The 17,157-nt window shown below is 43.3% G+C and overlaps 1 protein-coding gene across 4 annotated transcripts in view; it reads left to right on the forward strand.

Moving 5' to 3' along the window:
* The window catches only part of LOC118385783 (striated muscle preferentially expressed protein kinase-like), a 101,366-nt gene extending 86,082 nt beyond the window's left edge, over positions 1 to 15,284 (forward strand). For 2 of the 4 annotated variants that reach the window (XM_052521837.1, XM_052521839.1), the window contains 13 exons: positions 8 to 50; positions 1,416 to 4,209; positions 4,670 to 4,825; positions 7,434 to 7,550; positions 7,888 to 8,055; positions 8,456 to 8,578; positions 9,416 to 9,580; positions 9,871 to 10,660; positions 11,179 to 11,418; positions 11,775 to 11,998; positions 12,488 to 12,563; positions 12,955 to 13,104; positions 13,573 to 15,284. In XM_052521837.1, the coding sequence (XP_052377797.1) occupies positions 8 to 50; positions 1,416 to 4,209; positions 4,670 to 4,825; positions 7,434 to 7,550; positions 7,888 to 8,055; positions 8,456 to 8,578; positions 9,416 to 9,580; positions 9,871 to 10,660; positions 11,179 to 11,418; positions 11,775 to 11,998; positions 12,488 to 12,563; positions 12,955 to 13,104; positions 13,573 to 13,816 (5,290 nt within the window). In that variant the 3' untranslated portion in view covers positions 13,817 to 15,284. The remainder of the gene's footprint in view (positions 1 to 7; positions 51 to 1,415; positions 4,210 to 4,669; positions 4,826 to 7,433; positions 7,551 to 7,887; positions 8,056 to 8,455; positions 8,579 to 9,415; positions 9,581 to 9,870; positions 10,661 to 11,178; positions 11,419 to 11,774; positions 11,999 to 12,487; positions 12,564 to 12,954; positions 13,105 to 13,572) is intronic. The other 2 variants (XM_035772960.2, XM_052521838.1) reach the window with 2 other exon arrangements.
* The last annotated feature ends 1,873 nt before the right edge of the window (positions 15,285 to 17,157 follow it).

The raw sequence follows: 17,157 nt of genomic DNA on the forward strand, positions 1-17,157 counted from the left end.
CCTTTAGGAGGCCTGATACAGAAGAGGGTCTCCGTCATCCATGGTTCAAGGTGAGCCAAGTAAACTTAGACTCATATGTGACGCACAACACACAATTGCTTCAGGGATCTGTTCTGACTAGAGATGCATCATCATATACACTATATATACACACGTATGTGGACATCCCTTCAAATTAGTGGCTATTTCAGCCACACTCATTGCTGACAGGTGTATAAAATTGAGCACACAGCATTGCAATCTCCATAGACAAACATTGGTAGTAGAATAACAGCACTTACTGAAGAGCTCAGTGACTTTCATCGTGGCACCGTCATAGGATGTCAACTTTCTAACAAGTCAGATCGTAAAATTTCTGCCCTGCTAGAGCTACCCCGGTCAACTGTAAGTGCTGTTATTGTGAAGTGGAAACGTCTAGGAGCAACAATGGCTCAGCCGCGAAGTGGTAGGCCACACAAGCTCACAGAATGGGGCCGCAGGCTGCTGTCTTTCCTCAGTTTCAACACACACTACCGAGTTCCAAACTGCCTCTGGAAGCAACGTTAGCACAATAACTGTTTGTCGGGAGCTTCATGAAATGGGTTTCCATGGCAGAGCAGCTTCACAAACATCTAAGATTACCATGTGCAATGCCAAGTGACTGCTGAAGTGGTGTAAAGCTTACCACCATTGGACTCTGGAGCAGTGGAAAAGTTCTCTGGAGTGATGAATCACGCTTCACCATCTGGAAGTCCGACGGATGAATCTGGGTTTGGCAGATGCCAGGAGAACGCTACCTGCCCCGAATGTATAGTGCCAACTGTAAAGTTTGGCGGAGGAGGAATAATGGTCTGAGGCTATTTTTCATGTTTCGGACTAGGCCCCTTAGTTCCAGTAAAGGGAAAATGTAATGCTACAGCATACAATGACATTCTAGATTATTATGTGCTTCCAACTTTGTGGCAACAGTTTGGGTAAAGGCCCTTTCCTGTTTCAGCATGACAATGCCCCCCATGCACAAAGCGATGACCAAGCAGAAATGGTATTTCAAGATCGGTGTGGAAGAACTTGACTGGCCTGCACAGAGCCCTGACCTCAACCCCATCAAACACCTTTGGGATGAATTGGAACGCCGACTGTGAGCCAGGCCTAATCGCCCAATATCAGTGCCAGACCTCACTAAATGCTTTTGTGGCCGAATGGAAGCAAGTCCCCACAGCAATGTTCCAACATCTAGTGGACAGCCTTCCTAGAGGAGTGGTGGAGTGGTGGCTGTTTTAGGAGCAAAGGGGTGACCAACTCCATATTAATGCCCATGATTTTGGAATGAGTTGTTCGACGAGCAGGTGTCCACATACTTTGGTCATGTAGTGTAATTTGGTAACATATTGAGTAATTTCAAAATTACACATGCTAATCTATTTTTTTTCATACAGACCCTTACCAAGGGGAAGGCAATAAGCACAGAGACCCTCAAGAAGTTTGTGGCGCGCCAAAAGTGGCAGGTTTGTCATCAAAGCTTTTTTTTATTGAATTGCTTCTCCTTCCACCTTATATTTGGTTATGTCCGTCTTTTGCAGCGGTCCCTTATCAGCTACAAATCCAAAATGGTCATGAGGTCCATCACTGAGTTGCTGAATGACTCATCCAGCCACATCTCCATCGCTGTTCCCAGACACCTCAAAGAGGGCTCACCCCCACCATCATCGTCCTCTGACTCCGACGAAGATATTGACAAGCTGCCCTTCATTCCAATGCCACTCAGTATGGAGTTCTCCGGATCAAGAATGTCTCTAAACGAGATCCAGGAAGGCACAAGCCGGTCAAACGGCACTATTGAAAGTTCAGGGTCAGCAGTCACCCATGGCCAAGAGGCGATGGAGTGTGAATCCATGGGGAAAGAGAAAGAGGCTGGAGATTCCACAGGTATGGGGCACGCCAGGAAGAGGTTGATGCAAGAAAATGACAAGGGGTCTTCGGATGAGGAGTTGGCAGAGTTGGCACAAGTATCTGAGAATGCTAGAAGGCCCTTGTGCAGAGGCTCGAGCTTGGAGTTGGACAAGCAAGAGGGTGGACCCAGAAGGGGGCAGCTGCATAGAGGGGGCTCTGCTGACAGCGCGCTGCTACTCCACATCGTTCCAGAAGATAGAGCAGATGACGAAAACACTGAAAAAGGTGGACAAGTCCTCAAAAAGGCGGTATCCATGGAGTTCCCTAGGAGGAGCGTGAGTCCAGGTCCTCTGAGTCAAGAGGACTATGCTCACAAACTGGAGCTGATGAGGCAGAGGTTGCTCCGAGGTGGCTCTGTTGACAAGAAAATGAGCGGCCTGCGAGGACCCCTGCTGGAGACACTGGGTATGGATGATGGAAGGTGGCGGTCATCGTTGCTGGAGCGCTACTCACGCACTACCCCCTTATGGGTTCCTCCATTAACCAAGGCAGTCTCCAGCGACGAGCCCAGAGTGGACGTGCTCAAACCCAAATTCCTTCGCAAGAGCGCCTCCTTCAGTCAAGGAGATGATGCAGAGCCCGTTCCCCTGCACCGACGCACCGGGGTACCACTGGAAATCCCGCTGGCTCAGATAGAGGAGCGAAGGCTAAAGGAGGCCATATCCATGTCTGCTCTCACTGAGCCATTCAATAATGACTCCTGCCCCGTGACTCTCATGGAACCTATCCCTAAACTTCCCACACCAAGCCCAGTGCCTAGGGAACATGAGACAAAAACTAAGATGGAGGAAGAGGACTCATCAATAGACATGGAGATTAAGACTGAGAAGTCCATTCATGAAAAAACGATGATGGAACCAGAGTACACGGCCCTGAGGGAGCCATGGAGGGAGTATAGCCCTCCTGTGAGGGTTCTTAAATTAGAGGAACAAATTAAAGAAAAAGAAGAGATTGAGGAAAATGAGACTGTTCCTTTTGTGGAAGAAAAAGCTAGGGAAGTTGAAGAAGTACAAAAAGAAGTAAAAAAAGTAGAAAAGGAACTGAAGGCACAAGTGAAATCTTCTAAGATGGTCATTACTACAAGTTCTAATAGGGTCACGCCAGCACCAGCATCTTCAAGGGCACCAGCAAATGTTATGACTCCCTCTCCACCTGCCCTAACTGTGCTCCCAGATGGTAGGACCTCTGCGTACACTAGCATAATGCAGACCATCATGGTCCCCTTGCTTCAGCCCCTAGTTAGCCCACTGTTAGCAGACTCCACCCCTGTGGTTGTTCCAGTCCCTGTGCAAGCCCCATTTCTAGCACCAACGTTTACAAACACACCTACATCTGTCCCGGGCCCAACAAAGCCAGTCACTCTGCTATCCACACCAGGGGAACAGCCTGCAGTCTATTCAAGGGTGGCATCCCCCGAGCCCAAGGAACCGAGTCCACCCAAGGTTTCCCAATGCACTACACCCCAGTGTGAGCTCTCGACAGTGGGACAAATCCTCTACGGCATTGCCTCTGAGGAAGTATTTGAGGCCCGCTTCAAAAAGCGTGAGTATTCTCTAACGCGAGGCCTGCAGCTTCTCAACTGGTCAAAGCCTGAGAATAAACCAGTAGCCTCTTTGGACTCTGCCAAGTCAGGCGAAGATGTATCCCACCATGGGCCCATTGGAGCGCCGTTTGTGTTTGTCCCCAGGAGACTGGAGGAGAAATCCAAGTCGGTGCAGGATCTCTGCGAGACCCAGAAGGATGAAGGCTTTATGAGAAGGCTTTCCATGCAACTCAAGAGGACTGCTTCAACCGAAAGCAAGGAAGAAAAGCCCAAGGAGGAAGAAGCAGTGACTCCCAGGCGCCCGCTCTCCTGGGCTTTCCGCAGCCGAAGAGGATCCCATTCCCAGGAGAGGAAGGAGGTGGAGACGATGAGGATGGATAGGGGAATAGAAGCTGAGGCGGAGCAGGAGGACAAGGAGCCGGAAAAGCCCAACGACTCACCGGTTATGGCCATGCGTAGGAAGATCGAGTCGACGGTGTCCAGGATATCCAGGAGGATCCGCAGCGCCTCGGAGGAGAGAAGGATAGCGTCAGAGGAAAGGGAATCCAACAAGCCAGAGAGCAAGAAGACACCCCTGTTCTCCATTCTGCACAGGTCGACTTCTGAGGGACGTAGCCTAAAGAGTATGGCTGGATCCGGTATCCCTCAAAACCAGCTGGCTTCTCAGTCAGGCACCGGAACCTCCTCAGAGTCCATGGAATCTATGTTCAGCATCAAGTCGGAGAGAACATCCAAAGGTACGAGACTTCTTCGCCTTGAAAATGTTGAAGCAAATATAGAAATAACATTTATTTTGAATTAACATGTTCCCCCTGCACCTGAAAAGGTCATATATGTTTTAATTTCAAGATGATTACTTAGCAGAATTAGACTAAATGTAATTTTAACAAAGAAAAGGTGCATTTTCACCGCACAGACACAATGTCACTATTATGTGGTGCTTGAATCCAATTTTAAGGATGCAGGTTCATTTGAGAACTGGTAAATGTAAGAGACTCAAAACACATTTTTGTTTTATAATTATGCAAACCTTCCCACACCCTTCCTCAAGCAAACCTTTGTTCTTACATACTGAGATGACATACAAGAAAATAAAAAAAAACTTCCAATAGAGGCTTCACTTGTGTGCTAACCTCATCTTTTTTCTTCGTTACTATTTCTGTTGATTTCAGTTTGAGTTATATTTGTTCCCTCCAGCAGGGGCAGAGGTAGGAAGGAGGTCCCGATGGGACCGTTGGGGCCTAACCAGAGCTAGCAAGAAGGGCAAGATGGTATCGGAGTCTCACATCCCCACGCCTATTGCCAGAGAGAATGACACCCTAAGCTCCCGCTTGTACACCAGACTGGCATCTGGTAATCCTTAAAGCCCTTTAATTTCTTGAAATTCATCCAAATTAAAATATTTAATATTGTTTTCCTTACCCTGTAAGCAGTCAGCAGTCAGTGGACAAGGAGAAACAGCAATCCATGATGATGCCTTGGTTTTGTTTACCTGGCTGCTGTCGCTAAATGCTAACTTTAGCAATTGTGTCCCAAAAAACAATACCTGTCAATGTCCCCCAAATTAACATATGTTAAATATCAAACCAAAATCATCCCTAAGTGTCTGAAATTGATTATGCAGTGCAATTCATTTGATTTGAACTTTCCTGATTTCTGCAGTATTGCATTGGCCCAAGCAAGCAACAACACAACTGAACTCCTCCCCCTGAGTATGAGTACTGCCTGTTGTCAACGTGTCAATGTAGTTAGTTAGATAGGTTAATATAAGCTCACCTGGCTAGTTGTAGCAACATTATCCAGCTATCAAGTCAGCTAATAAGCCATAGTCCTCCCTTCTACAAATTGAATTTGGAGGTGTGGAGAATAACTGCTACAATACCAGATTAGCTAATGGTAAATCAGTCACAGTTAGATAATCAAGCTAGCTATTGAGGTGCATTTGTTCAAGATTGTATATACAGTGCCTTCGGAAGGTTTTCAGACCCCTTGACTTTTCCCACATTTTGTTACATTACAGCCTTATACTAAAATGTATTTGATAAAACAATTTCCTCAGCAAAGCGAAAACAGGTTTTTAGAAATGTTTGCAAATGTATAAAAAGCAAAAAACAGAAATACCTTATTTACTTAAGTATTCAGACCCTTTGCAATGAGACTCGAAATTGAGCTCAAGTGCATTTTGTTTCCGTTGATCATCCTTGAGATCATTCCACAACTTGATTGGAGTCCACCTGTGGTAAGTTCAATTGATTGGACATTACATTTACATTTAAGTCATTTAGCAGACGCTCTTATCCAGAGCGACTTACAAATTTGTGCATGTTGGGACATGATTTGAAAAGGCACACACCTGACTACACACCTGACTAAGGTCCCACAGTTGACAGTGCTTGTCAAGCAAAAACAAAGGCATGAGGTTGAAGAAATTGTCTGTAGAGCTCCAAGATATGGTTGTGTCAAGGCACAGATCTGGGGAAGGGTACCAAAAAATGTCTGCAGCATTGAAGGTCCCCAAGAAAACAGTGGCCTCCATCATTCTTAAATGGAAGATGTTTGGAACCACAAAGACTCTTCCTAGAGCTAGATTCCAGACGGAAGCCACTCCTCAGTGAAAGGCACATGACAGCCTGCTTGGAAATGGCCAAAATGAACCTAAAGACTTTGACCATGAGAAACAAGATTCTCTGGTCTTATGAAACCAAGATTGAACTCTTTGGCCTGAATGCCAAGCGTGACGCTTGAAAACCGGGCACCATCACTACGGCGAAGCATGGTGGTGGCAGGATCATACTGTGGGGATGTTTTTCTATGGCAGGGACTGGGAGACTAGTCAGGTTTGAGTCAAAAATGAACAGAGCAAAGTTTAGAGAGATTCTTGATGAAAACTTGCTCCAGAGTGCTCAGGACCTCAGACTGGGGCGAATATTCACCTTCCAACAGCTAAGACAATGCAGAAGTGGCTTCGGAACAAGTCTCTGAATGTCCTTGAGTGACCCAGCCAGAGCCCGGACTTGAACCCGATCGAACATCTCTGGAGAGACCTGGAAATAGCTGTGCAGCGATGCTCCCCATCCAACCTGACAGAGCGTGAGAGGATCTGCAGAGTCGGAGAATCGGAGAAACTCCACAAATACAGGTGTGCCAAGCTTTTAGTGTCATACCCAAGAAGTCTCAAGGCTGTAATCACTGTCAAAGGTGGTTTAATTAATTAGGGATAGGCGCCCAGCTAGCGGGACACCAGTCGACAACATCCGGTGAAATTGGACGTGCAATTAATATTGGGTGCGCAATTCATATAAATAATCGTAATATTAAACATTCATGAACATACAAATATCTTATATAATTTAAAAGCTTAATCCTTATGTAAATGTAATATTTCCATGTATTTTTATTTTATATAAATTAGAAGAAAGAAAACAGTTTTTGCTCTATCATTATGGGGTAGTGTGTAGATTGATGAGAGGAAAATGATGTGGAAAAAGTCAAGGGGTCTGAATACTTTCCAAAGGCACTGCACAGTAGCTTGTTAATGTAAATTTGCTTATCAATGTCAACAGCATGTTGATTCACACAGCTATTGAAAGAGACTAGCTAGCAATCTCTGAAATACCTGTCAAGCAAAATATATATTTTTTTGTAGGTCATTGCTAGTTAAGGGACTGTTTTTATAAGCCCAGAAAATTGTGCCCTTTCTGTGGTGAGATATCAGCCTCTCGAAACATCCCTTAATCTCAATCACACAAAGTGCCCACCAGAAAGGGGCAGAGAAATCCCTCGCCAACAAATCCAGCTGTTCTGGAGACATGGGGATATTGAATTGCATTGGTTGGTTTGTACAAAAATGCTTAGTTAGCATTTGATGACAGCGGGCAGGTAAACAAAAGACTGCTTATGATTGAAATGATGCCTATTTTTCTTAATTCTTAATCACATTCCCAACTTGTCTCTCCTCCAGACTTCCCTCCCGTGTTCCACATCAAGTTGAGGGACTACACCCTGCTGGAGGGAGATCCCATCACCCTTAGCTGTCTCCCAACTGGCAGCCCCCATCCACACATCTCCTGGATGAAAGGTAAAAGCTTATTATAAGAGCTAAATATAAAATCCATCCCTAGCCTCCACTCTTTGTGTAACAAATCTTACAATATATTATAACTGCTTCATAATGCATTCCACCTGTTGGCTTTAAGGCTACCCTGGGGCGGCAGGGTAGCCTAGTGGTTAGAGCTTTGGAATAGTAACCGGACAGTTGCAAGTTCAAACCCCCGAGCTGACAATGTACAAATCTGTCGTTCTGCCCCTGAACAGGCAGTTAACCCACTAGGCTGTCATTGAAAATACAAATTTGTTCTTATCCGACTTGCCGAGTTAAATAAAAAAGTAAAGTGTTCCTTTTTCTTCCTCCTCAGATAAGAAGCCTCTGCAGATTGACGCCAGAATGAACATTACCTCCTGTCCTGATGGCAGGCAGCTGCTGATGATCATGACAACCACCAAGAAGGATGCAGGGCTGTATGAGTGTGTGGCAACAAACCTTCTAGCTTCGGTCTCCAGTTCCTGTATCCTCTCCCTCGCTCGTGAGTTAGAGTCACACACATCAGGGAGGGCAAGACAGAGAGAATCTCTCTCTCTCTGTGTGAGAAAGACAAAAAGACAGAGAAAAATAATTTCATGGTAATTTCTTGGTTTTCTATATGACAACATTTCACTTTCTATTATTTAGGTGTGGACAGACCCCTTGACCAGCACAGCAACTAACCTACTCTAGTTTAGTGAAAATTCCTTTTGAATTCTGTTACTTCACAAAATGATACCAAATGAATTACCATGAACTTGATATGTATCTATCTTTAGACAAACTCTCTCGCAACTGGAAATCTTCTTTACCTAAGGCATTATATTAGGTATAACGCATTTATTGATTTGGATTGAATAGGACTGAGTTGCAATGATGATAATACCTTTCTGCCCTCATAGGTTTACCCAATCGTCCTGGGACTCCTGAGGTTCCCCAGCGCTATAAGAACACTGCCCTGGTCTTCTGGAAGCCCTCAGACAGTATGGCCCCCTGCACCTACTCTCTGGAGAGAAAAGCAGAGGGTGAGTCATGGTGTCCCAAACCACGCCCTCGCCCCTACCAACTCTCTCAGATGGCCCTCTGTTGTCACGTGTTGCTGAAAAAACTCAGAGGGAGACTTTTAGAGAGTATCGAGGAGATCAATAAACCCATCAACTTCAGGACACACTTGTGACTTGAATGATGCAATTTATGTTCCAGATTCAAATAATACAACAAAAATGAAATTCAAATGAACAAATTCCAATATACAATATATAAATGTACAATATATAAACCTCTGTAACAGTTAAACATTTCATTTGGGAGGTGTTGTGTCAAACTTTGAAATCCGATAAAAACAAATGCACATAACATATAATTAGGCACGCCTCTCGATTCTTTTGTATGAAATTGCGCAAACTCCAAATATATTGCGGAGCGTGTTGGGATACCAGTCTAATTAGCCCCTACACCCTCAATCATTTTCACTGTCTCAGCTTTGGGACACTTCTGTATATGGCGGAGGTACGCGTGGACTCGCAAATGTATAGCCGAAGGGTGGGGGAAGGGGGTGATTTGGGATTCAGCCACACTCACACACTACTTTGTTAGTATAATTTCAAAGCCATACTGTCCAAATGCAGTTGTAACATACGCCAAATGTATGCAGTCCAACGCACTACCTCCCTCTTGTGGTCGTTAGCAATATTGCAGTGCTGTTCTGTTCAATCACTGACAGACATCACGGTTGTATTACCCCAATGATTCATTCAACTTCTTTCCATGGCCTTGTTCTCTGACAATGATTGAAATGTGTCTTTCTTAATTATATATTAACATGAACACATAAAAATATGTCTACGGTCTTTCTCCCCCAGCTGAGAGTAGCTGGCTCATCGTGGCCACAGGAGTGGCTGAATGTTACTACAATGTGGTTGACTTGCCAGGAGAGGGCGTCTTCAGGTTTCGAGTGGCGTGTGTGAACAAGGCAGGCCAAGGACCCTACAGTAACCTCTCAGAGGTAGAGTGCCTGGACGCTTCAGGTATGTACTACTTTCTGGTATGAATAACTATTAGTAATATGAATAGATAAAAATCACATTGTACGACAGAAATCACATTGAGTGTTTTCTGTCATACATTCCCTGTGGTTTAAATGTTTGCACACATGTACACTATGATGTGCTTGAGAAACCTGGAGATTGACAAACTCCTGTAAACTCTTATTCTCTCCATCAAATATGAAAGTGTCATAGAAAAGTATATTTTTTTATATCATTGTACGAGAGGGAAAAAAGTGACACTAAAAACGGGTGCTATTCTGAATCAACAGTGCCAACAAAATGCAGTGGATCAGTCGTTGTGAAGACAGTCCCTGCAGCACCAGTGGTCAAAACATCAACAATGACCGTCCCCTCCTTGAAGCCTGCGCCTAGTAAAGAGGTGCACCCCGCCCCATCTTCTGCCCCATTCAGAGAGACCCGGTCTGCCTCCGCTTCCTCTTCTGCTGTACCACCGGCCAAGCCTATCTCTACTATCCCCACCTCTAAACCTATTGATTCCAAACCCATAGTCCCTCAGACCCCAAACAGCGCTGCTTCCGCCCCCATGATTATTAGTGAGGTCCCATCCTACCTGGCCATCCCTGAGATCCAAAGCCTGCTTCTGGCTCAGCACGCCCCAGCCCCGGCCAAAGCCAAGACTCTCAACATCAACGTCACGAAACCTACACCGTCTCAACCAGCAATCATAACCAAGCTCACTCCCCCTATCGTTCTCCCCAAACCCCAGAGTCCCGTCAATATCGTCTCGCCCATGATTAAGACCCCGCCCCCACTTTTGGCCCCTGCGCCCGCCATCTGTACACCCACTTTGTCTGTGCCCATGTATGCACCAATACTGGCTGCCACACCACGCGTCACCCCACCCTTCCTCTCCATCCCCGCCATCTCATCCCCAGTCATGCTAATTTCCAGCACGAGTCCAGTAGGGGAGGGTGGGGTTACACCCACACGTATGACGCTGTCAAGATGCAGAACACCCTTGGGTGGACGACCTAGTGAGAACACCCTGCGCCAGGGAGTGCCCCAGAAACCATACACCTTCATGGATGAGAAGGCCAGGTAAAGGAAGCATAGAAAATGAAATGTTCACGATGCTCCCACTGTGATGTGCTCAGGGATTAGGCTCCCACAGTGGTTTAATGAACTGTGTAACCTATGCAAGAAAGTAACCCAATCAAACAGCTGCATAGCTTTTAGTTTTCTATTCAATATTGTGCACTTTCAGGATTATAACATTGAATGGGGTTATGACTGTTAAGGAAACAGTGTCGACATCAACTTCTTTCATATTTTAGAGACAGCATTTCCCTCAAGACTTTCTTACCATAATATTATTGTTATTAATTATTGTATTTTTTTATGCATTCCACTGAAAATGAACCTTTCTATAATTCAGTTCTAATTACTATTGAGTCAGGTGTAATGTTGATACATTTAGAGAGACATCATATATTATAAGCTTTATTAAAAATACATTTTAAAGGTTTGTACACTCATAACAGCTTATGAAACATAATACCTGAAGGCTTTAATAAAAGTGTCACCACAAGATTGTTTTCTCTTTGTTTGTCTTAAAGGGGCCGCTTCGGCGTGATCCGAGAATGTAGAGAGAACGCCACAGGCAACCTGTTCATGGCTAAGATCGTGCCCTACGAGTCAGACAACAAACAGACGGTGCTGCAGGAGTACAACATCCTCAAGTCCCTCCACCACGATAAGATCATGGCTCTCCACGAGGCCTACATCACGCCCCGCTATCTGGTGCTCATCTCAGAGTGCTGCAGGGGGAAAGAGCTCATCTACAGCCTTATCGACAGGTCAGACAGCACAAATCCTTAGGTGTACCAACTTATGGAAATAAATGGAATATTTCTGTTATATATTTTTGTTCGTGATGATTTGCTTTTGCTCTGTATAGTGTTCCTGGGTCAGGGTTGGGGTCAATTCCATCAAATGTTGTAATTGAAAAGCAATTTACCATCGAGGACCACTTTGGAAATTAGTGTTTCAATTAAGTGCTATCCTCTGAGAATGCAATGCACATCTTGTGGAATATTCAATTCAAATCAAATTACAGGAATTTGGAATTTCAGTTAACTTCCTCAATTGACAGAATTGAAATTAAATTGACCCTTTCATCCTTTGTTGTCCCTCTTGTCCCCCCACCCTCCAGATTCCGCTACTCAGAGGATGACGTGGTGGGCTACATCATTCAGGTTCTGCAAGGTTTGGACTACCTGCACAACCGCCGCATCCTCCACTTAGACATCAAGCCGGAGAACATCATCATCACATACATGAACATGGTGAAGATCATAGACTTTGGAAGCGCCCAGACCTTTGACCCACTCTTCCTCAAGCAGTTCAGCCCTCCTGTTGGAACTCTGGAGTATATGTGTAAGTCGTGAGGATTATTTAAATCGCGGCGTCTCAACCCGTTCCTGAGGGTTGAAACACAGGGGGTGAACATTTTTATTTTAGCATATAACTAACGTACTGTACCTGATTCAACTTAGCAATAAAGCATTTATAATAGGAAATCCTTCTGCATAAGAATATTTATTGAAGGTGAAAACTTGTAAACTTGGGCAATATGAACATTTTCAAACATATCAAAATGTGTTCCGTGCAGCAAATATTCTGTAGTCAACCGCTCTGTCTCTGTGGCACAATGCCGACACAGACAGTAAGAGTCAGCTTATAATACCATGTATAGATGCACAGAGCAATAAATAGATAATGATCTAATCATACTTGATCAATTAATCATATGTTAATACCAGGTATGTAAACACACCGTAATTGTGTCCCTTTATGTGTCCTATAGCTGAATGCCCAGACGTTATCTCCCTAACCTTTTTTATTTTTCCTAACCTTTCCCTAAAGCTCCCGAGATGTTGAAGGGGGATGTGGTGGGCCCTCCGGCTGACATTTGGAGTGTGGGCGTGTTGACCTTCATCATGTGAGTACGAGCAAGGCTTTGGGCCAATGCCATTTGAACACATTTGAGCTCAAGCCAATTCCCAGTTCATTCAAACCATACCATTCATGACTGTCAATAGTCTTTTTACAGTTCTGTAAGGGTGTTATTTAATTAATTAATTAATTTCCTGAGTTGACTGAGCTGAAACGGAAATGACAATAAAGTGTGGCCATCTACACAGTGTTACAGCTGGACAACTTTATTTGTAGTGCATTTAAATAACTGTTAATTTGTGTATTGCAAGTCCTCTGTCATACCAATTTAAACCCATTTCAATCGTTTTCAAGTTGCACAATCATTGACTGTGTTAATTTGTTTATTTTAAGTGCCTCTGTCAAACCTATTTCTAACCCATTACAAATGTTTTCAGGCTGAGCGGCATGTTGCCTTTCATGGAGAATGATCCACAGGAGACTGAAGCCAGAATCTTGGCAGCCAAGTTTGATGTGGGAAAACTCTACCAGAACGTGTCTCAAAGTGCCTCTTTGTTTTTTAAAAAGGTCCTCTGTAGTTACCCTTGGTAAGCTATAATTGATACCAATTAAGTGCCGTTTTCTTTTGATGAATTGGTCAATTAATTATATTATGTACTGTCCGCACGCACTGACATTGGCAAGTTCTTATTTCTCTTTGACATATCAATAAAGTAGGGGGACAACTACTTTCTCAGCGCTGCATCTGACTCACTCCAAAAAAATTACAAATCATTGGATGCTGTTAATCTATACACATTGATCTATCTATCAATGGCATAAAAATCTGTGTATAGATTCTATACACAGATTTTTATGCCATTGATAGATAGTGCAGGATTGAGGAATTTAAGTCCTCACACCTACACCCGTTCAACATTGCTGCCAATGGCTGCCATAGCCCGTAATGAATGAATGATAGAATTTGTATTTTTCTGTCGTATCGCAGTCCCTTGTGGGATAGTTTGTGATTTTGAGTTTGCGCTGCTTGACCCTGGGAGTGACCTCTGTTTCAGGGCCCGTCCTTCCATCAAGGACTGCTACAACAACTCATGGCTCCAGGACGCCTACCTGATGCGGATGCGGCGGCAAACCCTCACCTTTACCACCACACGCCTCAAGGACTACCTGGACAAGCAGCAGAAGCTGCGGGCGGGTGTGGCCACCAAGCACAAGGTCCTCCTTCGGTCGTACCAAAGCTCATCCCAGTCCCCCACCAGCCCTATACCCCCATCTCCCATGGCACCGGTCACACAGTGAGCACGGCTTCATATGTCAAATGCATGAAGGCAGGAGCTGTTGCATGAAAGGAGGTGCCTAATCGATGTGAGAAAGGTCCTTGGATCGAGCCCCGAACAACCCCCTTGGCCCCCTAACCTGGTGAGATGAGTTGTGAGTTTAGCTTTTCAGACAAATGGACATAAAATCACAAAATCCAGCACTGGTTCGAGATATTAACAACCTCTCTGCCTCCACCATAGAGTCCCTACAGAGAATGTTCTTGTAATGAGACAATAACAGAATAGTTCTTTGTGTATTTCATGGTGTGATACATGTTTCTCAAGGGCTGGATGCCAGCTCAAAGTTCCAAACCTCTGCTCTCTCTTTTTAATACTCACAAGCTCGTAATTGTTTTATCTAAACCTCTTGTATATCCAAGTATCTTGTATCTTCTCTTAACATCTAGTACATGTGTAATTTTATCTTTGAGCATTTTCGAGCTATAAATACAGTGCAGAAGATGTCCAAACTGATGCGTAAAGGTGCATAGCTTTCTGTAAGCATGAACGAGGCCACTGTACACTATACTGTAGGCTACAAACACAAAGGACTCTTAAGGCTACTTTCAGATTGACGCTTTATTCCTTTTAGAAAGCCATAGTGTTTGCTTTACATGTGTGCTCCTTTTGCACTTTTTATCGATTGCCACTTTTATCCACGCATTTTCATAATTTCACCATTCGTTTTGCTATAGCTTATCATATTAGAGGTTTCATTAGTGAATTATCACTGATCAATGATTTGGAGAAAACTAAACCACGATCGTTCTCCCAGCATGTCACATTCTTTCATTTGGTAATGTTTAGGCCTATACTAAAGGTTATTTACAATACAAGATTACCAGTAATATAAAGACAACGCATGTAAACATTCATGCGTAAATATCAACCCTGTCCAGGCCTGTTTGGTTTAAATGTGATGCACCATTCGGAGATGCAATTTGTAGTTACTCTGTAACTTAACATGTTTCTGTTTCTACTCTGTGCATTAGGGCCTGTCATTTGTATTTATACTGTGCATTAATTGTACACACATCCAGATGCTTAGCTCGTTTGTGTGGTGACTGTCAGAGATGGGAGATTCTCTGAATATTTATTACTACGGCTGTGGACAGATCGATTTATTCCTTTTTTGTAGGCGTAACAAATCTCGATCAGATATTGATTGGGTCATCTTGATTGGATGACGACAACCACATGTTAATGCAATGTGTAACCACAGCTTTTTACTGTAAGAATGCATATGATTGCAGACTATTCATCAGTTATTCATAATGCAGGTCCTCACTTTTAAATTAGGATGATGCTTGGAGAAAGAATGTATTTTTGTAACCATTTTTTGCCAAATGGTTATTTACTCAGAAAATAAATGTATGTAGGTGCATGTCACATCCACGCAGATTAAGAAAATGTTAATTTATGAAACTGTTAGGTTTCACCTTTTTTTTTTAAACATTTTGTTAATCGATTATAAGTTTTGCTATCTTCGTTATCAAACATTGAAACAGTATATATAACTAAATATATTTATTGTGTAGATAGAGTACCAGTTAAAAGTTACTTTTTTGGTTACTACATGATTCCATACAATGCCTTGCAAAAGTATTCACCCCAATTTGCGTTTTTCCTATTTTGTTGCATTACAACCTGTAATGTAAATTGATTTTTATTTGGATTTCATGTAATGGACATACACAAAAGAGTCCAAATTGGTGAAGTGAAATGAAAAATAATAACTTGTCTGAAACAATAATGTTTTTATTAAATGGAAACGTGGTGCGTGCTATCAATCCCATAAATAAGATATGGTGCAACCAATTACCTTCAGAAGTCACATTATGAGTTAAATAAAGTCCACCTGTATGCAATCTAAGTGTCACATGATCTTAGTATATATACACCTGTTTTGAAAGGCCCCAGAGTCTGCAACACCACTAAGCAAGGGGCACTACCAAGCAAGCAGCACTATGAAGACCAAGGAGCTCTTCAAACAGGTCAGGTACAACCTTGTGGAGAAGTACAGATCAGGTTTGGGTTATAAAAAAAATTGAGAAACTTTGAACATCCCATGGAGCACCATTAAATCCGTTATTTTAAGAATGGAAAGTATATGGCACCAGAACAAACCTGCCAAAAGAGGGCCGCCCACCAAAACTCACGGACCAAGCAAAGAGCCAACAAAGAGACCAAAGATAACATTGAAGGAGCTGCAAATCTCCACTTTAAGCCGTACACTCCACAGAGCTGGGCTTTACGGAAGAGTGGCCAGAAAAAAATGATCAAACATGTTTGGTGTTTGCCAAAAGGCATGTGGGAGACTCCCCAAACATGTGGAGGAAGATACTGGTCAGATGAGACTAAAATTGAGCTTTTTGGCCATCAAGGTAAATGCTATGTCTGGTGTAAACCCAACACCTCTCATCACCCTGAGAACACCATCCCCACAGTGAAGCATAGTGGTGGCAGCATCATGCTGTAGGGATGTTTTTCATCGGCAGGGACTGGGAAACTGGTCAGAATTGAAGGAATGATGGATGGAGCTAAATGTAGGGAAATTCTTGAGGGAAACCTGCTTCAGTCTTCCAGAGATTTGAGACTGGGACGGAGGTTCACCTTCCAACAGGACAATGACCCTGAGCATACTGCAAAAGCAACACTTGACTGGTTTAAGGGGAAACATTTAAATGTCTTGGAATTGCCTAGTCAAAGCCCAGACCTCAATCCATTTGAGAATCTGTTGTATGACTTAAAGATTGCTGTACACCAGTGGAACCCATCCAACTTGAAGGAGCTGGAGCATTTTTGTCTTGTAGAATGGGCAAAAATTCCAGTGGCTAGATGTGCCAAGCTTATAGAGACATACCCCAAGAGATGTGCAGCTGTAAATGCTGCAAAAGTTGGCTCTACAAAGTATCGACTTTGAGAGGGGGGGGTGAATAGTTATGCATGATCAAGTTCTGTTTTTTTTGTCTTATTTCTTGTTTGTTTCACAATATATCATATTTTGCATCTTCAAAATGGCACACATGTTGTGGAAATCAAATGATATAAACCCCACAAAAATCCCAAAATAGGAAAAATGCCAAGGGGGGTGAATACTTTCGCAAGCCACTGTATGTGTTATTTAATAGTTTTGAAGTGTTCACTATTATTCTACAATGTAAACAATAAAGAAAAACCCTTGAAGGATTAGGTGTGTCCAAACTTTTGATTGGTACTGTATGCTATATATTAATTGTGGTATAATCATGAAGTGATGTGGCAGATGTGTGTCATGAAGTTGATTTTACATGACATTGTATTTCAGTTTTAATCAACAGC

This window comes from Oncorhynchus keta, chromosome 7, assembly GCF_023373465.1.
Source record: "Oncorhynchus keta strain PuntledgeMale-10-30-2019 chromosome 7, Oket_V2, whole genome shotgun sequence".
In the NCBI taxonomy this organism is placed as follows: Eukaryota; Metazoa; Chordata; class Actinopteri; order Salmoniformes; family Salmonidae; genus Oncorhynchus; species Oncorhynchus keta.